At 46.6% G+C, this 25,296-nt stretch overlaps 2 protein-coding genes across 6 annotated transcripts in view; both read left to right on the forward strand.

The window, feature by feature from the left end:
* On the forward strand, positions 1–17,297 carry NCMAP (non-compact myelin associated protein). Of its 2 annotated transcripts, none has more exons than XM_074926260.1 (4): positions 1–27; positions 15,771–15,865; positions 16,002–16,086; positions 16,550–17,297. In XM_074926260.1, the coding sequence occupies exons 2-4, from the start codon at positions 15,781–15,783 to the stop codon at positions 16,689–16,691; spliced, it is 312 nt and encodes a 103-aa protein (XP_074782361.1). In that variant the 5' UTR covers positions 1–27; positions 15,771–15,780; the 3' UTR covers positions 16,692–17,297. The 2 variants fall into 2 exon arrangements, with proteins under 2 accessions (XP_074782361.1, XP_074782360.1); XM_074926259.1 differs by lacking the exon at positions 1–27 and adding an exon at positions 2,772–2,835.
* A 3,830-nt stretch (positions 17,298–21,127) lies between these two features.
* The window catches only part of SRRM1 (serine and arginine repetitive matrix 1), an 18,537-nt gene continuing 14,368 nt past the window's right edge, over positions 21,128–25,296 (forward strand). For all 4 annotated transcript variants that reach the window (XM_074925939.1, XM_074925942.1, XM_074925941.1 and 1 more), the window contains exons 1-2: positions 21,128–21,232; positions 23,892–23,981. In XM_074925939.1, the coding sequence (XP_074782040.1) occupies positions 21,212–21,232; positions 23,892–23,981 (111 nt within the window). In that variant the 5' untranslated portion in view covers positions 21,128–21,211. The remainder of the gene's footprint in view (positions 21,233–23,891; positions 23,982–25,296) is intronic.

Genomic DNA, 25,296 nt, shown 5'->3' on the forward strand with positions numbered 1-25,296 from the left:
CACACAGGAAAAGCTGAGAGCTGCAAGGTAAGGAAGCGCCTTCACTTCTAATCCCAACTCCTCTGCAGCCTGGGCTGGGGCCGTGTCTCTAGGTAGCCATCTTTCGTGAGTCTCAGTTGTTGGTGCTTTCTCTAAAGCAGCTGCTTCTGGAGAAACACAACTGTGTAAGAATTTTTTTTTTGGTCTGTTTTGTAATTTCCTTCATGGCTGCAAAGGAAAAACTCTGATTTAAACACTAGAAGGAAATATCCATGTGAATGTTGATACTTTAAACGCCGTGAGTTTTAAATGAGCTCTTGATTTTTGGAGCCAGCTCCTGATTTCTCTTTCTTCTGTTTGCTTATCTAACCCCAGCTGTGGGCTGGAGAAGTTCTGGTCCTCCCTTTGAAGGCTTAATTTAAAGGTGGACAAGGAAGATACTTGCCAGCTTCTGTCAGGAGTAGGTTCTCCAGCTTTGAAAATATTTCAAGTGTGAGACAAAATCTTTTTGCCCTCTAGATCTCTTTTTTTCATCTCTCCCTCTGGCAGACCCAGCAATAACAAGCCAGTGCGCTCTCTCCAAGCCCTGCCTCTGTCCACCAGTGATTCATTAATGAGCTTGTTTGCTTTAGCAATGCCTTATCAGTGAAATCCTTAGAAATGTGCCGTGCTGGGGTTCTGCAGAGGCTGCTATTCCCGGGCTCCAGGGCTGCAGACACACGAGCATTCAGACCAGTTGGCACAGGTTTTGTCCTCTGGGCTACTGGAAGTGAATGGCACCTGTGTTTGGAGGGTGGGAAAGGTGAAGTTCAGGGTTGTGCTGGAGGAAGCTCAGTCCCGTGGAGATGCTGATGTGGAGGGATGGTGCTGAGAGCAGCTGTCAGAGCGTGTGCCCTGCAGGAGGGGGCTGCACTGTTCTCTGCTGGGTTCAGCGAGAAGCTGCCTGCTGTCATTGCCCGACTTCTTGGATGAGGGTGCATGTGGCACCTGCAGCAATCCTTGCTGCTCTTGCTCCAGCTGGCACCAACCAAGCATTTGAAACTCCTTGCCAGGACCCTCAGCTTTCCTAGAGCTGTCCCCAGAGAGAAGCTGTAAGCGTAGTAGAAAATATTGGATCTGTGCTGATGTCACTGGTTGTCTCAAACTCAAGCACAACTCCAAGTCAAGGATTGCCCGCCCAGACCCCCACCCTGGACTTTGTTGTCCATGTCACACAGCAGAGACAAGCAGGAGCAGGAGAGTTTCTCTGGAGTGGCATGTTACAAACAAACTCAGCAGCATGTCGAAATCCTTTCTGATGAATGTGTTAGGAAATGTGGAGATAAACCCATCTTGGTACACAGCCCACTGGTAGCTGATTAACTGTCACATGTAAAAGTCTCAAAAAGAAGTTAGGAGGTTGTCATCCCACTGTACAATCTGTGCCAGCTCGGACAAGGAGTGGTCTGAGGATTCACAGGTTTAAACCACCAAAAAAGAATAATTTATAGATTAATTTACAGTCAGACCTTCACTCCGGTGAAGTCAGTCATTGATGGAAGCTGGGCAGCCGTGAGATTTCCTGAGAAATCCACTGCAAATGTTCATGGACCATTAGGAAGCCCCTGTTGCTGCCTTCCTGTACGGAGGCAGGATTTTGTAACGGGCAGGTTTAATCCGTGTGTTTCAGGTTGCTTTGTAACAGAGATTGGTGGTGTTAGTTCTGGCTGCAGATGGGTGAACCTGAGATGCAGGACGGGGTGAAACATCTTCTCCACAGCAGCTCAAAGATCGTAAACCATGAATTGAGCCCAGACCGAGGGCTGTGCCCTTGTTAATGTGGTGTCCTGGTTTCTGGTGGCCGCAGGCAGGGGCAGATCCCTTTTGTGATTTCCACAGGAAAAATGCTGACAGGGACCGTGGTCACAGCTTCTTCCCCACTCATTAGTGGGAAATGTAGAATAAAGCCAAGCCAAGTACAGGTTAAAGATGATTCTTCCTTTCCAGTTCGATCCTTTTGATTCTACTAACGAGTAGACAAATCCACTTGTTCCATCTTTGGGAGGGAAGTGGTTGGGATTTTTTCTCTGCGAGTGCCTGGCAGCCCTTTGGGTGCTGAAGTGCCCCCCCGGTTTCTCACCGCCCTGGGGGTCTCGCGGGAGCCGGGCAGGGTCTGATCAGGGCCCCTTTGTCTCCACGAAACCCCTCGGCGATGGGGAACTGAAACCCCAAGACCAGGAGCTGCACAGCCCTTTCAGGAAGGGTTGCGTTGGGGTTTTCCAGGAGGCATCAGCTGCTCTTCCCTCTCTGTTCCCCCCCGGTTTTGGGGGTCATTTCCCTCTCTGTCGTCCGTCCCCCCCCGCCTTGGGGGTGACTTCCCCGTGTCCCTGGCAGAGCTGGGGTGCGCGGGGGCAGCGCGTTTGTTCCCCAAACCTTTCCATTTTGGCTCATATCTGCCCGAACCCTTTGTGTCTCTCACCCCACTCCCCCCGTTCTCCCCTTCCCTCCAGCCCCCTCCGTGGCTGCGGGCTGTAACCGGGGCTCTACCCGCCCCCCCCCTCCCTTCCCCGGGCCGGGGAGGCGGCGCCGGGGGCCGGGCTGGGCGGCCCCGGGGGAGCCACCTGCGGCCACCGGGCTGGGCCGGGCTCCCCGCCGGTACCGGCACCCCGGGGCTCCCCGCGACAGCAGCAGCGGGGCTGGGCTCCCCCGGCCGGGCTGGGGCCGGAGCCCCGCGGGGGAGGGAGCGGGACGGCGGCGGCTCCGGTCCCGGCGGGAGGAGGAGGAGGAGGAGGAGGGAGGGGGGGGGAGCCGGTGTCCGCCTCCTCTGCGGGAAGACGGGGCCCGGGGATGAGCTCCTGAAGCCTGCAGCATCCTCCCGTGAGTACCGGGCGGGTAAAAGCTTGGGTGCGCGTCGATATTTTGAATGGATGTGAATTTAACTTTTCTGCTCTAAAGCTCTAAGTTACTTTCTGCTGCCGGTGAAACGGCTGTAAATGGTCGTTTCAAGTGGGGTTACTCCGGGTTTACGTGCAAGTGTTTGTATTCCCCACAGTAAATGTGCAGCAGAGCTCTTTATCGGTAACTCGAAACCAGAAGGAAACACAGAGCAGATGTCCTCGTACGATTTTCTGCTAAACTGGTGCTTTAGCAGTTGTTTGGTTAATTGGAAACCTTTAAGGTACAGGGACTGGAACTGATGTGGCAAGTTGTTTCCTCCCCTGAGAAAAGTTTGCCAGTCTGTTGAAGGATTCTTCTCTCACTATAGCAGTGTCCTTTCATCACTCTGGATACGCTCGATCTCTTGTCCTGACTTACTCAACCACAGCGCTATCAATAAGGTTTTGTTGGTGGTTTGGGGTTTTTTTTGTTGTTTTTTAAATCTGCTGAGCCGAGCGCTAGAAAGGGCTGGCAGAGTAATATTTAACATGAAAAGAACTAGAAAGCTTGGAGCCTTGTGTTACAGTTCGCTGAGTGTCTCCAGCACAGAAACAAAACTACACTGCTTTCATTATTTGGGAACATGCTGATGTTGCTGACAGGTTTGAACTGCGATTTCTGGTTTTTCATGGTGATTAATGTACTTAATGCCCCAGGAAGTCCTTGCTAAAGGAAGCATAGTATTTTGTAAACAAATTTCACTAATGTGATACATTGTGCTGGCTGGAGTGTTTGGGCAGGAGGGTTTGATGTAGAGATTAGGAACCAAGACAAAGGCAGTGTGGTAATCGGTGTGACTTCATGGCCCTGTAAAAAACATTGTCTTGCTGTGTGGACAGGGTTGTGGATGCCAGGTTTAGACACGGAGGGTTTGCCAAGAGCTTTGAACGGTTCTGATGGAGGACAGGGTGTAAGTGTAAAGGATTGTGCTGCCTACGGGTTTGTCTACAGCGTTCTTGGAAGAGGGGGATGTGCCTCATCGATTCAACGTTTGCATATGCAGTACTTGAAGAAATCTTGCAACTGCTTTTATCCAGCTGTTGGCAAAGCGGAGTTGCATTTCTGTATTGCATACGGAAATCGCTCTCTGGTTTTTAATACAGAAAAAAATGGAGGATATGAATCTTGCAGAGGTTCTTACGACAGTGTTGAGCTTTGCATTTTTCTGGTGGAGGAACAGTTTCAGTTGCAGAAGATCCAGGCCAGTAGCTGGGGAGCATGTTGTACTACATGCTGAGCTGCAGGCAGGGGACAACAGTCCTAAAACTCCAGTCCATGACTGGCAGTAGGCTTGGCTCCCTTGCTGGCAGTAATTCATGAAGGTTTCCTGTCCAGCCCTGCTCCTATCTGACGGCTGCTACTGAAAGCATGACTTTTATTACTTGCACTAAATTCTTCTCCTCACTTATGGCAATAAACAGTGAATCAGTCAGGATTTAGCGCACAAAGGAGCTGGAGAAGCCTGTGAGGGATGCCCCGAATGCCTACAGTGGTCTTGGATCAGCAGCTGCTGCTCTCGTGGGGTAAATCCATCAGTGCTGAGCGTCCTGCGGGGTGCTGGCATCTGCCCAAAGCAGCCCCTGCTCCCTGGGGTGCTGCCTCACATGCTGGGTTCTCATGCCCTTGTGCCAGGCTGGGATCAGCAGCGCTGAAGAGCAGCTGTGTTGGGAGGGGGTTTGGTTGGGGCTGGCGAGTGAGCCTTGACCTGGCCTATTGTTGGGCATGTGGGAGAGGAAAAAAATGTGGCGGGGATGACTGTGCTGCTTTTATTGAGAGTCACAGAAATCAGGAAATGCAGCCAGAACCTATGGTGTTCGTTAGGCCTCTTGGAGAGATAATATGAGGCATGAATGGAGATCACAGAGGAGGAAGGCGAGAAAAAAAGCTGCTGGGATGTCTGAGTCATCCGGTTTCTCACTGACATACATAGTTTAATGCTTTCACAGCCACCTCCATGGAGCAACAAAGTTATAACCTAATTCCAGGGGCCCTGGAGTCATGGTGCTTCCTCATCGTCAGCTGCTCAGGGCCAGTTACCAGTTGGGGATCCCCCTGCCCAGATACGAGGTTGATGGGGCAGTTACCTCAAGTGCTGGGCAAATGGGCAGAGGAGAGGGGCTCTGCCCTTCATCGCATCCTCCCATTTGGATGGAGACAGCCCCCTGGACCAAACACACACCTAAATTCATCCCATGTAACGACAGCACTTAACCACTCAGCTGTGGGCTTGCAGAGAAGGTGCTTTTTGGTGGGATTTGGAGTGCTCAGGCTGAGGAGAGGGTACATAAGCTCATGGATCATCCCAGCAGCACTGGGGGATGTGGGCAGCCCATCATCTGCTGTGCTGATCCAGAGCGCCGCACCCTTGTGTTCTGAGAAACCCAAATAATTAACTTGGAAAGACAAAGTTTCCTATTTACTTATTAGTCTGTAATGGAAGCCTCAAAACTCTTAACCTAGCAAATGTATTTGTCTTTAGAAAAGAAAAACGAGCGTCTGTCTGCCAGCAAACAGGAGCTGTGTTGATTCACACGCTACGGTTTGTGCTGATAAATATGGAGAGCTGTTCTCTGACGTGAAAGGCAGCTCAGGGTGTGAATTCAAGCCAGCCCACTGTGGGTTGTGGTGCGAGCCACGGGTGTTTGCTCTGTCCCATGGGAATCTCGGTGTCAGGTAAATCCAGAAGTAGCTGTTGCCATCTCCCCGGCTCCGCTGGATGTAGCGAGGGGTGCCTGAAGGCACTTCTGGGACTGCCTTCCTCCTGGGATTTGTGGCTGGCATCTACGTGCCATTGGATAAGTGACTTGCCCACAGGCAATGAAGAGTTCAGAGAACAGAAGGGACTGGCCAGGGAGGTGTGTGATGGTAGCTGGAACTGGAAGAAGTGGTTTTCTAGTCTGGGAAGCCAGTTCTAGTTTAAGCAAATCATTCACAAACGACACCGGACTCCAGCTGTGCTTTGGCTTGGCTGGGAAGGAAGGTGGAGGGTAGGCTATAGATTTCAATGCATTTGGCTTGTATGTCTCCTTTTTTTTTGATTGTTACTGTCCTTATGAGTCTTAATTTGCTCCAGGTAACTCATTTTTCCTTCTCTTGTCACAAGTGGCTGACAGTATTTTAGCAGTTCTTTGTTTTGTAAGGCAAGTTTCCTATATATCTAGGCAAAATACAAGATGTTTTTGCTGGGTTTCCCCTCTTCTCTTTGGGCTGTGCTCTTCACGAGAGGTCACTGATACCCAGGTGTATACAATATGGTTATACAAATAAGTTTTGGTGTCTAAAAAAACTAATTCTTGTCATTTGTTGTCAGAACCACCGCAGAAAGCTGCTTGGCTGCATGCATGTGACTTGGGCAACCCTTTACAGGGAAGGGGTGTGAGCTGGCCAGACAGGACATAAAAACTCCCTGAACTCTGTGAAACTTTGGAATTAGATCTGATTCGTGATCTGCAGTGCCACAGTAGAAGCTCAGATCTGCCCAGTGCTACTGATGTTAATTCATTTCATGCTGTTCTCCAGCTGGATACGACACTTTGACATTGTTTTTGTGGTTTCTAGCGGTCCTGTTCCAGTAACACAAAATGGGCCGTCGAGTTCCTCTTCTCTTGAGCTGCCTGTGAGAACTGGGCTGTGTGATATCTGGCCTGCAGTGCTTTGCAGTGGCAAGTAAATGAGAGCCAGGCAACGTGGCTGGGGGAGCTGGGTCCCCAGGGGAGGGGACGTGCTTCCCGCTGCAGGCAGGGCACTGCCAGGCTGGTGGGGGATGCTGAGCTCTCAGCCCTGCTTGGGGAGAAAACTTCAGCTGCTCTGTGACAATGTCTGAACACGTTTCTCCCTTCCTACGAGCCTTCTCTCAAGGCTTATTTCATGTCTCCGTCAGAGGGAAGGTATTTCAGCGTGTTTGTTAAATGCCCTGCTCTGTCTCTGGCTAAGAGGAGGCTATGTCGGACTCCATCTGCTCAGCAAACAAGCAGCACATCTCCATCCCCTGCCCTGTTTTAAAAAGGGTGTTGAAATCTGCCTCTGCTGCCTAGCCTCTTGTAAAAGAAAGTGGCAGAGGCTTTCTGTCCTGAAGGTGCTGGCAGTGCTGCCTGGCTGAGCATCCGCCGGGCCCCAGCTCGTGGAGGCAGAAGCTGCACTGTTCCGCTTGTTCCCAGGATTTCCAAGCCGGTCCTCGCACCGTTCTGGCTCCTCTCGCCTGCCATTTCCTCCCGTCTCTGGGTTCTCCAGATTCCTGCAGGCTGTGTAAGGGCCCCCCGCGTGTTCCTGTTCTGCCTGGTCACACTGTGAACAAGCGCCAAGCCTGGCTCCAGATACCGAGCAGTGACAAGGCTCCTGACGTCTGGACCATGTCCCCGGCTTGACGGAGGCTCCTGCTTGTAGGAGAGCATAGCTGCAATATCTATTTTTTTAACACATGTTTCAATGAGCAAAGAGAAATGTTTTGTCTCCCAGAGCAGTTCAGCTGGCCGGAGCGGTGGTGTTTCAGAGGGCTGAGATCACACTGAGATGGGTTTATCCAGCTCTGAACTAACAGGGAAATGCTTCTCTGTTTTCTATTGCTGGTTCTTTTTTTTCTTTCCCAAGCAGTCTTTGCCTTGTCTTTGCTGAGGAGATCTGGAGCTACAGGGAGCTTGCAGAAAAGCACTGCAGAGCAGGAATGCAGATTCAGACCAATTCAGTTAGATCCCAGAAATCCGGGGGCTGATCTGGAAGTGATGGGACATTTTCTTTCTCGAAGTGATTGTAGTTACATACTCCATTTAAAGTTAGATTTATTGAAAACTTTGGCCCTAAATGAAACCCGTCTCTTCCGAGCTGTGATTCCTTTGCCATACCATAGTCCCTTGGGTTTTGTCTGGGTTTTTTCCCCTCTTCATTTCTTAATGGGATCTTCCATTTAGTGTGGGTCTTTCAGACAGATGCCTGTTTCTGACCTTTAAATAAAAGGGTTAATGCTGCAATTCCCACACTCAGAATTTCAGTCCTAATCCCCTCTCTCCTGCTTTGGAGCATTTATGGGTTGTCCCTGGAGTAAAGCAGCTGCCCCAATGGAGAATCCAGGTGAGAGGATTTCTACAACAGTGTAATCTCCTGAACTGCTCCAGCCTTTCAGTAAATGGCAGATCCAGCAAGGTACAGAGCTGGATAAGCATTTGTGCAAAAACACTGCTGAATCTGCAATGTTGGTTTTTTTTAAACTCTCATTTCTAGGAATCTGAAAAGCTGTAGGGAATTTTCCAAACAGACTGCTGAAGAGCTGAAATGAGTGCTGCAGTAACTTTTCTAGAGCATTATGTGCACAAAGCAGGGTTGGTTTGCCGCTGCAAGAACAGAAGCAGACCATCCTCAAGCTGCTTTTTTGTGGTTTATTTGTCCCGATCCTCTGAATTTGCCACCAACATGCTCTTTGCTGGGACTTCCTTGAACAGCAGAGGTGAATTGCTGGGTATTGTGGTTTGAGGGGTGCGTGACACAATGCCACTGCCAGGCTCTGAGGGTTCAGCTCAGATTAATCTTCTTGCTTTCCATTTGAGTGCACACATTGATGGTTTCTGAAATTTGTCACCTTGAGTCTCATTCACCTTCCCCCATGACTCATTCCTTAAGATTCATGGAAGGTGCCTGGAGGCATTTTCCTTCTTTCTGAAACAGTTTTTTCTGGGTAATATTTAACTGCTAATTACACATTCTTCCCTCCTACACCCCACACCTGAGTGCTCCCAGGAACACGCACAGTCTTTGGGACCTTCCCAGTGGTAGAGCCACCTTACTGCAAGCAAAGAGCCCGGACTGTGCCGTGTTTGGGGAGTCCATGTGGCCTCAAGGCTGCTGTGATGCTTTGCACCTGCTGCAACACTCATCGTGTTCTAAGTGCATGAGCGCGGGTGGATGTTCTTCGCCCATTGCTCTGGGGAGGTTTGTAATCCACCAGACTGCATTTTTTGTTCCCAAATCAGAGGTTAATTATGCTGCCAGGCACTGGTGGGACCTGCTGCTTCAGAAAATGGTTCTGCCAATATCTCTGCACACAAAAGGGGCTTCCAGCTCCTGCTGAGTCCAGATGAGCTGGGAATCAGCCTCAGGCTTTGTTCCGTGCTATCAGTTGCTGTCCCTCATGTCCCTCATGTTGATTTTCCTGGCTGAACTGTGTGCATGAGCTGCCTCTAGCACATAAGCAGCATTTTTGGGATGCAGTGGCACATCTATACCAATTTGCTGTAAAATGTACTATAGAAGTTCATCCAGTGCCTTCCCGAAGGCATGGGACTTGCTGCGTGGGGATGTATCCCAGATTTCCAGATGCACAGCCATGCTCTGAGCTATTGAAACTGTGCAGTGATAATTGAAGTGGAAGATGCCCAGATACCAAGGGATAGAAAACCCTCAATATCTGCTTGGACAAAGCCTTCTGGTGGTGGAGCACATCTGAGGAAAAAAATGATATACGGTGGTCTTGACGCCATGCAGAGAACTGCGAGCTATCTCTGGCCCTGAAGGAGGTACAGATCACTCACGTGTCATGCCACGCTGTTAGAAGAGACTTTTCAGATTGCAGGGGCAAACAGGAGATATTACTGACACTGCCTGAGCCTTGGATGCCACCTCGTGAACCTGGAAGTTGGCGTGCTCAGTCTGTGCCTTATTTTGTTTTGAGTCTTGAGACACGGTTCTGTGTTGTTGGAAAGTAAGGAATCCTTTCTCTAAAAAAAAAAAAAAAAAGACCAAGCAGTGTATTGTACCTTTCCCTCTTTGTTATAATAAGGTGCCAGCTCTTGATTACACTACTTGTAGTTGGTTAATTTAGCATCTCGTGTGTGTACAGTCGCAAGTTAAAAATATAGAATAAGAACCTTCTAATAATAATTTTAAAAAGCTGCCAACAAAATAAACCCTCTAGTATTCCTTTCAGGAGTAAGCTGCAAAATTGCTTCCAAGTCTCTCTGGGTATCTGATACATCATCTGTGTGTTGCATGTAAATGGCATTTTTGTTTTAAAATGTTACTCCATTTCCTCTTAAATTAACCACTTCAGATCTAAATAATGAAGTAATTCCATCTTCTGCAAATGCAACCATTGGACCAAATGATTTATTATAAATGTCTTTTAAAGAGCCTTACTATACAATCACAGTACATTAAACAGACCATTTTCTTTTGGGTGGTGTATTAGTTTAAAATTTCAGTTTCCTTTAGCATTTCTAGATGGAGCAGGTTTTATGCATCCTGACTTCCACGAGTCTGCCTGGAAACTCAGACAAGTAGTAAAGCGTGCCGGGGTCCGGGATGGGAAGTCCCAGACAACCAGCCAGGGCTGGTGGGAAGCTCTTGATGACACATAATACAATATTTGTCAGTGAAAGAGGGGGAGTTAGGGTATTTAAAAAATAAAAAATGTAACAACAGGCATCTGAGCTTAACCTGACAGGCCCCACGGAATGAGATCTGACTGGAGGTTACGTTTGAGCACTGCAAGCTTTGAGCTGCAGGAACAGCATGGTGGTGGCATGGTGGGGTATTTCCTTTTTAAGTTCAAATCCTGGTTCTGACATGTATTTCGCAAGTGTCTAAGCAAGTCTTCGAATCTGTGCCTTAGTTTCTGGGCTGTAACCAGTGGGAAAATACCTCTGCCTTGTTTTGCTTCCATATCATGGCTTGCCTGCATAGGCAGTCCTACCCTGAAGGATCTCCAGTGTCTTTGTGGTGTGAATGCACTTTGCTCAAGGTGGTGGAGTTTCTGTAGTTCCCATGAATAAGCACGTTTGCACAGAGGGAGAGGAGAAGTGTGTGTGGCCCAGCATTTTAAGGCAAAAAAATTAGAATTGGGAAATCTGCAGTTCACAGTCTGGTTTAAGACATTGCTCCTGGGCAAGTCAACGACAAAGTCTGGCTGGTTCGTATTTCCAGGCACGGCTTTCGAAATGAGGGCATTCCTTTCTGGGGACCTGTCTTCACTACTTTGATTCTTGTCATCTGTGTGAGCTGAGGGTTTTTAGCCTCTCTCAAGATATAAGTCACGCAGGTAGAATTACTGTGGTTTGTTTGTTGTTTTGTTGGGTTTTTTTTCTTGGTGCTGCTACTGCACAGTAGAGCTGCCTGCAGTTTGTGTAACTTCCCCTGGCTTGGCAAGGAAACAAAATGTTTTTAATATGTGTTTTAACAACAGCTAAACGTGGAGAGCTCATGCCAGAACCTGAGACAAATGCTTATATAAAGGTGCTGGTCTGACATCAGGACACGTACCAACACACAGGCTCCATACAGAGCGGGGTTGTTTGCCTGAGGCCACGTTTGTGCCTTAGCTCCCGCTAATCGGTTTGAACTTGGGGTTTGTTTCCTGCCTGCCTCCCTCTTTAGAGCCTCACAAGGTAAATTCAGGCACATTCAGGTCTCACTGAAGCACGCTGTGTTTTTATTACTTTCTGAAATTAGTTTGCCTCAAGCCCCCGGTGATGTGCTCATGGCGCTGCTGGAAGGTGAGTGTGGGAGCGCGTGGCTGCGCCGCCACGAGGCTGTTTGGATCGAAGATGGATGGTTTGCCAGGTTACAGGGAGCTGAAGCTGAGTTTGTGACTCTTAAATAGAAGCCTGTTTCCTTTCCGTGCTGTGTCATGAATGCTGAATTGGTTCCCCCGCTGCTGGAAAACAGCAGGGAACAATGAAACACGCGGGTTCAAACCACTCGGTGTTCACTGCGATTAGACAAGGTAAAGCTTGCTGCAAAGCCAGGGATGGTCAGGCTGCTCGGGCAGAGGCTGGAGCAGAGCTGAAGCACCCATCTGCTTCCTCTGGGGACTGCTCACAAGCCCCATCCTTGCTCTTGAGCTCACTTACTTTTAGGAAGGGAGAAAAAGTTTGGACTGCCTTAGAAGGATTCACTTCTCCCTTGGATGGGAGTGAGTTTGCTGCTCAGATTGATGTGTGGGCTGAGCTGAGCCCAGATGGTTTGAGCTGAGCCTCAAACAGACACTCCTCAGCACAAAGCTCCTTCGGAGCAGTGGGAGGGTGGATATGGACGGTGGGTGACTCCTCACCCTCTTCTTTTGTGGGATAAAGGATGGTGATGGGTCCGTGGTACAGAATTCTTGCAAAAGAACAAATCTGAGATTCAATCAAATTTCTGGACATCCACTGCTCGTGGTAGAAAGTCCTTCCCGCCTCATTTAATAGGATCTGACTACTTCTTTGATGACGTCTTGGGATTTGTTTATTGGAATGAATGCTTTATACCTCTGACAATTTGCTGCTCCTCACACAGCTCCAGCCACCCTGCTGGTGTTCATGTGAGTTCAGTTCAGTGGCTTTTTGATCATCTAAGATGGTTCTGACATGGCACTGTTCATTTACATCTGCAAGAAAACCTGAGGGAAGAGAATAGCTCCAATTCCAGTCTGTTTCTAAATATTCTGGAGGATATTCCCTTTCCTAGCAGCTGTCATGGCCTGTATACTGAGAAAGAAAACCAGAAATCAAGCAAACCAGTGCTGGGTTTTGTTGTCCCATTCCTTAGTGGGGTTTGTGATTTAAAGACCTTGCCCTGTTGAAATTTTTGGGAAGGAAATCAAGTCCCAGAGCAGCAGAACTGGCAGCCAGTGCTCTTCTTTAGACCTGGATAAGTAAGAAGGGGAGAATCACCTGTTTTTCAGCCTATGTTTGCCACAATATAAGGTGAAAACTGTTGAAAGTTGAAAGGATTAATTCATTCTCTAATTGAGCTTCTGGGTCAAAACTAGTATATATTACTGCTGGACAAACAATAGCTGATTTTGTCTGGTTTAAAGCCTGCAACACAGCTTGATGCAAACCTCACTTTTTTCTAGGTGGCAAAGGGCTGAGTTTGTGTGTCTTCCTAACCAGCACCTGCCTTCCCTGGCAGGGAGTTGCCTCTCCAAGTCCAACTCTCCTGGAAAAAAAACCTCAAACAAACCCCTTTGTTCCCTGTCACCCCTCTCTCTGTGCTTGCCCGGCGCTGCAGGAGCTGCTTGACAGATGAGCTCTGATCCCCATCGTGTCAGAACCGAGCACGGCCATTCAGCTCGGGATTCGACAGGGCAGGGGGAGGCGGGAAGGCTCTATCAATGGGGGCATTGCTACCACTTGCCAAAACAACCCGCACGCTGTATCTGCAAAGGTGTTTTCAATGGAAACGTGCCCAAAGTTTAACTTTATGGAAACATTTCCAGCACTGTAATAACGGGGATGCAAAAATAACCAGCAGTGTGTGCCCCCCACTCCCAGTCTGGAGAACTACGGGTGAATTAATGGCTCTCAAAAGCCCAGGCAGGTGTGTGTGCACAGGGGGAAGTGCGTGCTGTGTGTCATAAAGAAAGAATGTCCTGTGATTGCTGTATCAAAGTCCATTTCTTCTCTCCTGTTATATAGCTTTTATTGAGCACTCTTGACTTTCCAAATGTTTTACTAAAGGGAGTAGGTTCCAAACTGCAATACCTTGAAATCGGGAGGTTCCCGTGGATTTCGCTGGAGTTTGCTGGGTCCTTGAGTCTTGCAGCACAGGCTTGGTCAGGTGTAACCCTGCAGATTCATAGGGGAGGAACGGAGACAAGACCTGCTATAGGTAAAGCAGCAGAAATAAGGACTAGGACATCCCACCCTGGCCTAAGACACACACCTCGGACCTCTTTAGTTGCTACACAGTGCAGAGAAAGAAGATTTTCAAATTGTGTCTTAGATTGTCACACCCTGTCGGATAAATGAATCCTTTTTGTAAACAGGCAGTTTCACAGACAATAAAAATTCTTTGGTTCTAGGTGACTCATGCACAAATAGCTCACCATTACCAAGGTGGTTTGAACCAGATGGAGGTTAGTAAGTATGAATATTGCATGGCTTAATATCAAAATAGTCAGCCTTCTTTATTTGGGATTTTTATTTTGGTAGCCAGAGGAGGAGAAAAAACGCTTCTGTAAATCTGGAATTTGCACTCTTCTAGTCAGGAGCAACAAAGTAAAAGTTGGAGGTGGCTTTTTCTGAATTATGTCCTTGGTCAAAGTACGGGCTCAGCTTCCCCCAGCCTGCAGAGGCCAGGAGTCTCTTCAGCTTCTGCCTGTCCATGGTACAGCCTTCACCAGTGTGGTTTTGGATGGATGGGTGGGGAAACAGATGGGGACAGTGCTGTTACTTGAGCTTCGGTGCCTCTCCCACGTTCCTCCAAGGAGTGTGTAAATCCTTTCGCTGCGCTATACAATAATGCTGGGAAAACTCAAACACAAAATATTTATTTCAGCGTGGAAAGATCTACGACTACAGTTGATGATCATGTTGCTGAATTAACTTGGTCTTGGCTGAACAAAGGAATCATTCAGTCAGAGAAGAATGACCCAGTTACCGACTTGAGACAGAGCTATTTTTGTTTTTTTAAAGAAAAAAAACCCAACCTTTTTAACTTAAGGGGATTGAAGTATTTGATGAATTGACCTTGCAGTTCTGATACTTCATCCCCAGGCAGGCATCGACCGTTTCCCTTTCTGCTGGTTACTGATCTCTCTCATTCCTCAAATATCCAGTAGCGGGGCCTCCCACATACACATCATGTGTTGACTCAGCTACTGGCCTCCCCGCCCCAAAACAACACCCTGCCTGTCAGGAGCCATCAGAGCTGTGTCCTCCCCGCCTCCCAAATCCATACCCTGCCAATCCCTGTGTTTGATCTGATGGATGCTACTTTGCAGCAACCTTTAGGAAAGCCTCGATAAGAGGGAGGGGAAGGGAGGCTGCCTTCAGATTTCCACTTTTTATTACTGACTGATTTCTGTCCACTTAATAATTTTCTGGCTATTTTACACCTTGTACTCTGTAAAATTAAAGCTACTAAGAATGTACCATAGATCCGCAATATCCCAGTAACAGAGCAGGACAGACTCCTGCCTGGTTGTACTGGGCAGCATCTGAAATGGGAAACTCAATTCCAGTATCAAGTGTTGAAGAATAATTTAATTTTTGATGGATAGTTTGAGTGTATTGGCTCTCTGAAGCTGGGAGCTGAAATGGTTTCAGAGGTCTGTTTGAAGTGGTATTCACACCCTTCTCAGGCTGAAGGAGGATGTTAATGGCTAAGGTTAATAGTCACATTTAGAAAATATTTGGAAAATGCTTATAAAATCAGTAAATATACAGGCTGCTCTTTCTAGATCTACAAGTTTTCCCTATCAAAATGCAGGAGCCGGCATATTTTCAGCTCTCCCCTTGGAGGTTTGTCCTCTTCCAGTGACAGACCCGAGATGACACCGGCTGGTCTGAACTCAGAGCAACTTCCTGTCGTGGTCACGTTGTGATCTTTTTCTGTCATGGCATAGCTGTTGTTTGTCCTGTAACTTTTGGAGCTTCAAGTTAGGGGGTTGAATGGTTTTTCTTCTTCATGTTAGATGAATGAAGCTACTTTAAATTCTATTCTATAAAGGAGTTTTTACCCCCGTCTGTGCTGTTTTTTCCCTTCCTTAAAGATATATTGTTGAATACTGGGTACAGAATTCTTCACACTTAACTACTCAGTGATCTGAATCTCAACCTGAAATGATAATCTAAAATCCTAAAGCATTAAAAATATATATTTATCTAAAAGTTGTATAATAGCAATAATATATATGTAACAGTGCATTATTATGTTTATATCTTATTTTATCCTATTAATACTGGGCAGTGCAAGTTTTAAGGCAAATTGCTCAAGACTAGACTGTAGCAAAATTTCCACTGACTTCAGCAGGGCCAGATTTTTACCACTAAGAATTTATTAAGAACCCCAATTCAGTGAGCCTGCACTTAGTAGGCTCTGAGTCTTTAATGGAGAGTTGCCTAATTATCACTGTCAAATTTTGTTTAGTATTTTATGAACTCTTTTTTTTTTTTTTTCTTCTGTAGCCAAATCAAGATGACGACTGCTGCACCACTGATCAATAACACTCAGTTCTCAGTAAATGTGACCACAAAGTCTCAAGAACAAAGTCTCTATCAAAGTAAGAAGAGTAGTGGGGTGGTGGCTTGCTTTTTTTTTTTTTTTTTAAGTGGACCTTGAACTTAGCAAACTTCAAACAGTACAATGACAACTTTGTAAATAAGACTTTTTTTTTCCCCTTTCTGCTTCCCTGCCAGGTTCTGGAGCAATAGTTGCTGCCATCGTAGTAGGAGTGATTATTATTTTTACAGTGGTTCTGCTCATATTGAAAACATATAACAGGTATGTGGCCAAGTTCTGTACTTCACTAAGGTGAGACGAGATGGACCACAATCACTGTTAGGTGTGCTGTCTAACAGACCATTTCAGTATTTGTTGTCAAAAATTTCCAGGAGAACGTAAACTATAATGTGCCTGGCTGAAGTGTCCCAAATCTCCCCGTCAGTGTTCTGTGACTGAATTGCTGAGAAGCTGAAAGAGGTTCTTGATGGAGGGTGCCTGATGGAAGCTCTTTTCAGAGATTGCTGTTGACATAGGAAAGGTCTGATGCGTACATCAAGGCTGCCCGAGAGGAGCTTGATTTCTAGCAGCACTGACTTGTCATTTAGTATCTTTGGGATGAAATCCTGACTTTGAAGTAGCTGTTTGATGTAACCTGCTTCTGCGGGAACCTTCCTGATACTTGTGGGGGGAGAGACCACAACACATGCCAGCTCTGGTGACGGTTTCATTTTCACCTTTACAGACGCATGAGAGTGAAGAGGGAGCTGGAGCCCAAAAGCTCCAAACCAGCAATGCCACCTGCCTTAGGGCACAACAGCACCAGCCTGTCCCAGCATCCTACAGTGACTTTCATACCAGTGGATATCCACATGCAGAACAGGTAACTGGGAACGCTCGTCCTCCCTGGGAGAGAGGAGAGGTGGAATTCTTATTTACATGGACCTGGGACTCCTCAGCAAAGCCACGCTGCATTTGGAATAGCAACGAGCTGTTCTTTTGTCTATTTAATCTTAATCCTGCTTTCTCTCTTTGGGAGGAGAAATAAGGTCTGGACATGCTTTGTATGACTGAAATCAACTGGTGGAGACATACAAATCATCAGAAGTGCAGCAAGCCTTCTCACAGAGCTCTGGGTATGGAGAGACTGGATAAACCAAGCCCATTCCTTGGAAGAAAAGATGCACACTTGTATTTCGTGGAGCCTTTGCTTGCTCAAGAGAGTTTGAGCTTTTTCTGTTCTGCAATGACTGGAAGAAAAATTTGGACATGCAAGCTACAACTCAGGTTGGACCTGGGTTTGTTATGATTTATGTGAAGCAGGTTTGTAGTCTGTTTTATACGTGATGGACAGTACAGGAAGTATCAAAATTGTATTTACCTTCGCTCACTTTTCATGTTTCTAATGCCACAATGTGTATCCTTTGAGAGAAAAAAGGTTACTTTTTACTTTCCAAGTGTTTTAAAAATATTTCTATAAACTCGGTAACCTGTCCCTTTCCAAATGAACTCCGTGTCTAAGGGTTTTCACTCTCATGCCAAGAACTGCTTTAGGTTCGTTACTGGAGCTGCATTAGAATGTTTTGAGCTGCACAAAATCTGAGAAGTTCCTTGCTTGAAAAAGTGGGCAGGGAAAGGCAGTATAAAGCCAGAGAGCCTTTATATAGCCGCTATGTACAACTCACGTCCTGAAATGCTTTGTTATTTCATGCAGACTAGGCTTGAACTATTTTTAGGTTTGGGTTTTGTTTTTTTTGTTTTTTTTTTTTTTTTCTAGAAAGTAACCGAAAGTGATGTTGTTTTGCCACTGTGATGACTGTGGGTGTGCAGTAATGCAACAAAGAAATTCCCAAGGATATTCACAGCCCACTGAGGGTGAACACACAGCAGCATTGTCAGACATTCAGTGGATGCTTGTCTTAAGGGTGTAGCAAAGCAGCCCTGAAACACAGGCCAGATAGGAAGGATTAGGAAGAAGTTGAGGATTTAAACACTGTTTTAAATGGAAAGAAGTGAGGCTCTGAGAAACATCTCCACTCTTTGACACACACATCTTAAATTTTATAGAAGGACTCACTTGCATGGCTGGCCAGAGAGTGAAGGGAGTACTAAGGCTGTAGGCTGGGTTTATCACTGTAGTCTGGATTTTTGTGTGTGTCTGCACTGAGACACCACCAGCCGTCAGCTCAAAGCTACTGTGGCCATTCCAGGGCTCCAGCCTGTTTGTAGGCCTTAGTAAAACTGTTAGTAGGGTCTTTTTAACTCTTTTTTGGGAGCTGTAGAGAAAGAAGTTACTGTTGTCTAACTAAATTGATCACAGAGAGCCTCCAGCTTTAAAGCTTTCTGTCCTGCAGCGGTTCACTTGCCGTTCTTCCCAGAACTGTCACATGGCACCGTAACGCCATGCCAAAACAAAGCTGACTGATCCTCAGAGTAAAGTGATGAGGGACTGGAGTGATAAGTTGATATATTTTTTCCAAGATGTGAATGCATCTCTTGAACAGGGCATTTTTACTGACTGGTATTTTTGTGCAGAAGTTAAACTTGATACTTTGCAATTTTTTTTTTTTTTTTTTGGTATGAAACTGGAGCACAGTTTAAATTCCAGACTAAATATTAAGACAGCTGTTTGTGAGGTTTCTAAATCTTTTTGTTAATATTTTACTTGTCCTAGTGCTCTAACTTATATTTTGTGGCAGGAATGATGGGTATAATAATTCAGATGGCACTGCAGGTGCCAATTTAATTTTTTTCTAAAAATGTAAAGGAGTTAGCCTCCTGTTGCTATCTCTGGACAGCTAAGGATGTTTTCTCAGCATGTTCCATTGTATCAAAATCAAGATCTTTAGAAAAGATAAGCCTCATCTTACTGTTATTTTTTAATGTTACCAGCCAGACCTATTTCTAGCAACTTTTTCTCACTTTCCGTTTACAGAATTTCAAAACAATGAAGTTCACTTTGCTTCACTGAAGCAGAATAAGCAATACTTCTATAAGCACTTCTAGATTAGTAGAATTACTATTACTTGCAGGAGAATTGCTGCTTTGACTGCACTAGGATTGCTCAATCTGAAAAATTCAAAGCGTGCTGTTTTACCAGTAAAATTTGCCTTATATTGGCACAACCTGGGAGGCCCCCATAATCCATTCTGACTCCTGTCAGCAAAATCTAGCTCTTATGCTGACCAAGCAAAATCACCTCCTTAAGAAACAAAAATCACCATATTTCCACTGCACTACCACTGTAACACTTGTGTAATTTGCTGTGGGTTTAGCAGTTTTCCGGGAACAATCTCATGTTGTCCTTGTCCTGTAATAGTAGCTGCTTCAGTGCTGATTTGACTTGCCCTGTCTAAGCACCCAGCTTCCACTTTCAAACTTCCAGCTTTTGGAAAAGCTCCGCTTTAGCAGCCTTTGTGTCCAGCCTTGCCATCAGGTAAACCTGCTGGATAAAAAAAAAAAAACAACAAAAACACCAAACCACAAGTGAAAATTGATATTGCAAATTGGTCTATTAAAGAAATCCCAGACCATGTAAGCCTTTGGAGAGAATAGGCAATGTAAGTGTAATGCATTAATTATGATTCACCCAGACTCATTAGAGATTATCCATGAAGCTCTGCAAATTAATACAAAGTTGAACCCTCGGTGGCACAGAGCCTCCGAGTGCCTTTTTGCTCAGCAATGTGATACAAGCAACCTTTCCAGTTCCTTACTCTGTTCTTTGGTTAAGTTTTACAAAACAGCCTCTCTTTACAAAACACCCGCGGGGCTGTATTCAGCAGTGACAATGAGGATATTTGGTCTGCAGGTCATACAATGAAATACGGCTCAAACGTTTTTCAAAGGGTGCACTCAAAAGTTGGTCTGCAGCAGGTCTTGTGGGAATTAGTATTTTTTTTTCTTGCTCCTAATAGTCTTCTAGAGTGAAAGGCTTCAAGAGGTTGGATCTTTCAGTGTCACAGCTGGCGCTTTACTGATGCAAGTACACTAGTAAAATGTTTAAATTTTCACGTCTAGGTGAGTCTTGTTTCCCAAAACTTCTGCGAGGCAGCTTTCACCCCTTCTGGGTCCGTCACCCACCTTATTTCAGCAGGGAGCACGTAGCTCCATCTAGTGTCCTTCTCCTAACAGGTTGCAACGCGTATTTATCATCAGACAAAACCATAGAGTAATTCCAGTTTTAGTTGCCGACTTTACTACATTTCAAAAACTACCCACACCCCAGTCCTCCTTTCTCCTTACTCCAGTGCCAGGACTGTCAGGTAGCTGAGTTGAACGCTATCCCAAGTTTGGCTCTGCAAGTCTAAGCAGATAAAATACAAGAATGTTCTTTGGGTCTTTTTTTCTGAGTTGTATAATCAATTTATTTTCCAAAAGACATCTGTAAAACCATGTGTCTCTTACATGTGGCACTTACTAATGACTGCTGATAAAGCAGGAAGCAGCTGTTTTAAGTATAATCTAACTTTATTTAAAATAACCGAGTATTTCCTTTTTAGAGGTAAAGGACATATGAGTTTCTTCTAGATAAAACCCAGGGCTGTTACTTTGGATAAATTTGTATCAGCTCCAGTGAACTGTGACTTTACTCTCCCCTCCTCTCACGTCTTTCAGCCACACACGAGCTTTGCCAGCACAAGCCACATGCTCACTTGTCATGGAGTGGGATGGAGGATGAGGCTGCTCATGACAAGTCGCAGCAGCGGAACTCAACCCAGCCCGTTGCCTTTCCTGACCGGGCAGGCGGTGAACACGCACCCCCACGCGGTGCTCGTGTCCTGCGGAAGCACAACAGGCCCGGAGAGGCGCGGGCAGAGGCCTGGGCTGGCAGCGTCCCTCACGGGAGTGACCCCTCCAGGCCCCGGGGGTGCTGTGAGGCCGCATCTGCCCAGGGTCGCCTGGACCCCGACCTGACGCGAGGGCGGAGCCGCGGGGAGGAGCCGCTCTTCCCGCCCGGGGCGGCTGATGGGGCCGCCCCAGACCGAGGCCATCATGGCCGCTTCCCGCCGCCTCCTCCGCGCATGCGCCGTAGGCCGCCAGGTCACCTGACCCGCGCCCCGCGCGCAGCCGGCCGCTCCGCCGAACGTCAACATCTCGCGAGAGCAGGATTCACACCCCCACCTTCCCACAATGCAGCGCGCCGCGAAAGGACGTCTGGCCGCCGCCCCCCTCACCCCGCAGGAACGCCGGAGCTTTCTGATTGGCCGGATCTCGCGCGCGCACCGACCCTCCGCGGCCTCGACCACCAATCGGGAGGCGCCGGGGAGGCTTCGCGGCTCGCCCGGCCCCGCCCCCTCGCTCCCCTCCTCCTCTGAGCGCGCCGCGCGTGCGAGGGGGCTTGCGGGCGCGCGGTGCACGCCGGGACGGCAGCGCGCTGCGACCAGGAGGAGGCGGAGGAGGCAAGATGGACGCGGGGTTCTTCCGCGTAAGTGCCGGCCTCAGAGCGGGGCTGAGCGGGCGGGGAAGGCGGCGCGGCAATCCCGGTAGGGGACGAGCGGCTGAGCCGGGCCGCTGCAGGCCCCGCCGCCGCGGGCGAAGCCGCTGGCGCCGCGTTCCCCCCGGAGGAGCGCCGCCGTGCCCCCCCGCCCCCGCCCTGCGCAGGCTCCTGTGAGGAGCCGCCGCGAAGAAAATGGCGGCGGGAAGGAGGCCGGTGCGACGCGGCCCATCCGCGAGGCCGTGGCGCCGGCGGGCTGCGGGCGAGGGAAGGGAGCGGCCGGGAGGGGACTTACCGCCCCAGGCCCAGGCTCGCCGGAGGGGGCGGCTGCTCTGTGCGCGGTGGGGCCACACGTGCCCGCAGCACGGGCTCCATCGCCGCCCCCGGGGCCGCGCTCGCCCGACAGGGCCCCGCACCCCGGTGCGGCCTGGGACCGCCGGTTCGTCCGTTAGGCCTTGGGGCGGCCGGGCCTCTGACCCCGCTGGGGGAAGAGGGGTCCCCCCGCGGCGGGGCCTGCCCTGTGCGGGCTTGTGGCGCGGCTGCCTCCCGAGCTCCGGTCTGACGGCCCTCGGATGCGAGGAAGTGTGGGAGGAAAGGCCGAGGGGCAGATGGGAGGCGAACCCGATTTTGCAGTGAAATGCGCTTTGGTGTGCACATTCAAAGCAAATAAACAAACCTGCCCTTTTTTAAGAGAGAAATTTTTAATCAGTGACACGAAGGGTATTAAGTGTGCTCAAAGCAAAAAGTTGTTTTGCTTTGTTTTTAGGCTGGTATTTAATTTTTTTTTTTAATCATTGAGGGTTTTTTTTCTGTTCTTAGAGCTGTGCTATATTTTCTGCAGACTATTAAGCAGTAACCTACCTATGGTATATTTCTTTTCAGCTTTTTGTCCTATTAATTAGAATAAACCTGGTTTTTGGGGGTTCCTTGACAATTCTGAAAACCAGTTTAACTTTCCAGGATTCATTCACATGTTCAGCCCATTTACTTTGTGTTCCAGCAATTGGGATGCTTTTAAAACATGAGGGCATACATAACCCTTCACTTAATTAAATTTTGTGTTAACATACTAGCCTGAGAAAAATAATTATGTTAAATCTACGCTTATTCTGTCTAATGCAAGAGTTAAAAAGTTTACAAATCAAGTAGTTGTAATTGACAGCAGAATTACTGGGACTGAAAACACTGAATTAGAAATCTAATACTCTTTTAAACTGGCCTGTGAAAGGTGATTGATTATAAAAACAAAAGCAACGTGGCCCTGGAACAGGGCTATATAAAGTGTTCTGGTCCAATTTTAGTGTGGGTTAAGGAGAAACCAAAGTTCTTGTGGAAATTACAAAAGTGCAGCAGAGCAGCAGTTGGGACTCACCTTATCAAGAAAGCTTCTATTAATAATTCTTCCAGATTTTCACACTTCTGTATTTTGTCTCTGCCTTGAAATTCCTGTGCTGCTGTGCTCTGTGTCTTGTTTGGTCACTCTTGCTGCTTGCCGTGCATTATAACCAGGCTTTCCTTTCCATTTCACTTCTGGATTGTGAAAGAATTAAAAAATATAGAACATTAAATTCCTGAGTGATCTGACTAGTAGTGCGTTTGTTGCTAATGTGTTAGCCACACAGTGGACTGCAGATATTAATCAAGAGTTTTAAACAGACTTAATCCCGGTAAGTGCCAGTGCCACAATCAGTCTTTAGGATTCCTGTGCTCCAGAATAGCAAATGGGAGTGTTACTAGTTTGTTTGCTTTCAGCATCTGACAGAATCATGGTGTGTTACATTGTAATTTAAGGTGCTTTCTGATCAAATGAAGTGGTTAAATTACCTTAGAATTTGAGCTTTTTCTTACTTTATTTTGGTTCCTTAGCAGCTTATGTTATTGCTGGTACTCCACCCCTTGTTCTGTGCATAGGGAATTGCATGTATTAAATTCCCGTGTTTTCCATCGGTCAGGTTGGTTTCCTGAATAAACTTCACTTCATGAGTCAACTGTGGGTTTGTTTTGAATCATTAACAGGTCATCAGTATTGGGATGCAGTCCTGCACATACTCTTATTCATGTGCGGTTCTGTTTACTTCTGTGCAAGTAAATTTTCCAGAACTGGACTTTCAAGCCTTTCAGTTCCAAATGAATTAACCTATAGTTTCTGTTCATGAAAGTGGAACGGGTTGGTGAACTTTAACAGAGCATGATCAATAAAATAGTATTCTTTGTACTCTTGCTGGCTCCATGTTGGCTGATTTGCTTCAGAGAAATTTACTCAAAGGTTTCATAGATGTCACTGTAAAGAAATATGACTTTTTTTTGTTCTTGGACAAAGAGTTTATTCCTTCTAAGGAGTTTGTGAATTCCAGCACAAGTCCTTTTCATAGCAATTTGATACTATTGTACTTTGAAATTTGGAAGTAGTATGCCGGGGAGATTATATGATTAAGGTGTCACTGTAGAGCTCAGGAGCCTGCTTACCCCTAAAGCTTCCAACAGCAGATGAAGACTAGTGCTAAAATTGAAAGGCACCTGGAAAGGCGTATTTGCTTACAGAATGGTGACTGGTGTTGTTATGCACTGTCCAGTGCAAAAATGTGGGAAATTAATACTTGAAGATAGTTCAACGTCATGCAGACTAAAAATCTTATTTCCTATGCTTTAGGGAACAAGCGCAGAACAGGACAATCGCTTCAGCAACAAGCAGAAGAAGCTGTTGAAGCAGTTGAAATTCGCAGAATGCTTAGAAAAGAAGGTAAGCTGATTAGGATGAGATAGGAAGTAAAACACAGGAATCGAAGACAATTTTCAGTGAGAGTAATTGGTTATCAGGTGGTACATACAGGTATGTGAGGGATGTCTTCTGTAAAACTGTGTATTTGGAACATCCACTTGAGCATCAAAGATAAAATAGTAATAATATATATGATCTAGTTATATTACTAAATACCACCAGTGGTCTTTTATGTAAAATACAAAAGAAGTCAGATTTCCAAGAAATATTAAGTAATTTAGTATTCTAGGCATCTTTTTATGTCACTCCCCATTGGGGTGCTGTTTTTTGTGTTGTTTCAGGTTTTCTAGAATAGTGTGTTGGAAATGCATACTGGTTATCCTGTAGGTGAAGTTATTGCAGTGAGAGTCTCTAGGGCAGTGGAGAGAGGCTGTGAGAGTGCTGCAGAAAACTCTACATTTAGAGTTCTTGCTTAGGTGCAGTTATTTGCCCCGTGAAAGTCTTTACCTGTTGATTGTTAGGGAGGGTGCATTCCTCAGGTGGGTGTTTAAGTGATGCAACCAGGGTAGTTGCTGTCACTGGATACTTATTTGGTAAACATTTTCTTTCAAAGCCTGGAGCTGATCCTTCATTATGTTTTATTGGCCCTAACCTGCCAAGGAAGCAAGCGGTGAAGCTGCTGAGATAACTGTGGTGGAAGACCCAGCAAAGCTGAATGCCAGGCTCTTGTTGAGAGGGTCTTGTTTTTGTAAATGACAAAAATTTGATTTCTGAAAGAATTGCATTCCAAAGAGTTAGATAAAACTGACAACTTGCTTCATTCATACTGTTCCAGAAAGGTAGTAACGTGGTTGTAGTTTTTAGGGATAAAGGTAGGAATAAAACGTCTAGTAAATGTTCATTTCTCTACAGAATTGAACTGTGCGCTCATCTTGGGTGAGAACTTTGTAAATTAAGAAGTATGGAATGACTGAATTCTGTTCTAACTTTGAACACTTAAGGGTTTTTCAGAAGTTGTTGAAGTCTGTGGTAGACAGGTGTCGGGAGTTGGTGAGCTGAATCAAGACTATTGCTTTATTGTTCAGTGGATTTCATTATTTACTGGCAACTGAATTGTATGAAGGGAGTGAATAATACATTGTTGTAGTTTTGCCTTTGATTTTTGCTGTCTTCTCTAGCTAGTATTTACTAGAAATTTACTATGTTTGACTTTTTTTACCATCTCTAGGTTCTACTTTTAGTCACTCAGGAGAGAAAAGTCTATTTAGGGGGAAAAAAAAAAAAAAAAAAAAGACAAAGCATCCAAACTTTAATCAAAACATTGTTGTTCAGCAGA

The sequence above is a fragment of the Athene noctua genome, chromosome 24, assembly GCF_965140245.1.
Source record: "Athene noctua chromosome 24, bAthNoc1.hap1.1, whole genome shotgun sequence".
NCBI classification, from domain to species: Eukaryota; Metazoa; Chordata; class Aves; order Strigiformes; family Strigidae; genus Athene; species Athene noctua.

Bases quoted from the DNA above. Each gene is read 5' to 3' on its own strand.
- NCMAP (XM_074926260.1), top strand. From the start codon at position 15,781: ATGACGACTGCTGCACCACTGATCAATAACACTCAGTTCTCAGTAAAT. The intron at 15,866-16,001 runs GTAAGAAGAGTA...CTTCCCTGCCAG, and splicing joins AGAACAAAGTCTCTATCAAA to GTTCTGGAGCAATAGTTGCT. The intron at 16,087-16,549 runs GTATGTGGCCAA...TCACCTTTACAG, and splicing joins ATATTGAAAACATATAACAG to ACGCATGAGAGTGAAGAGGG.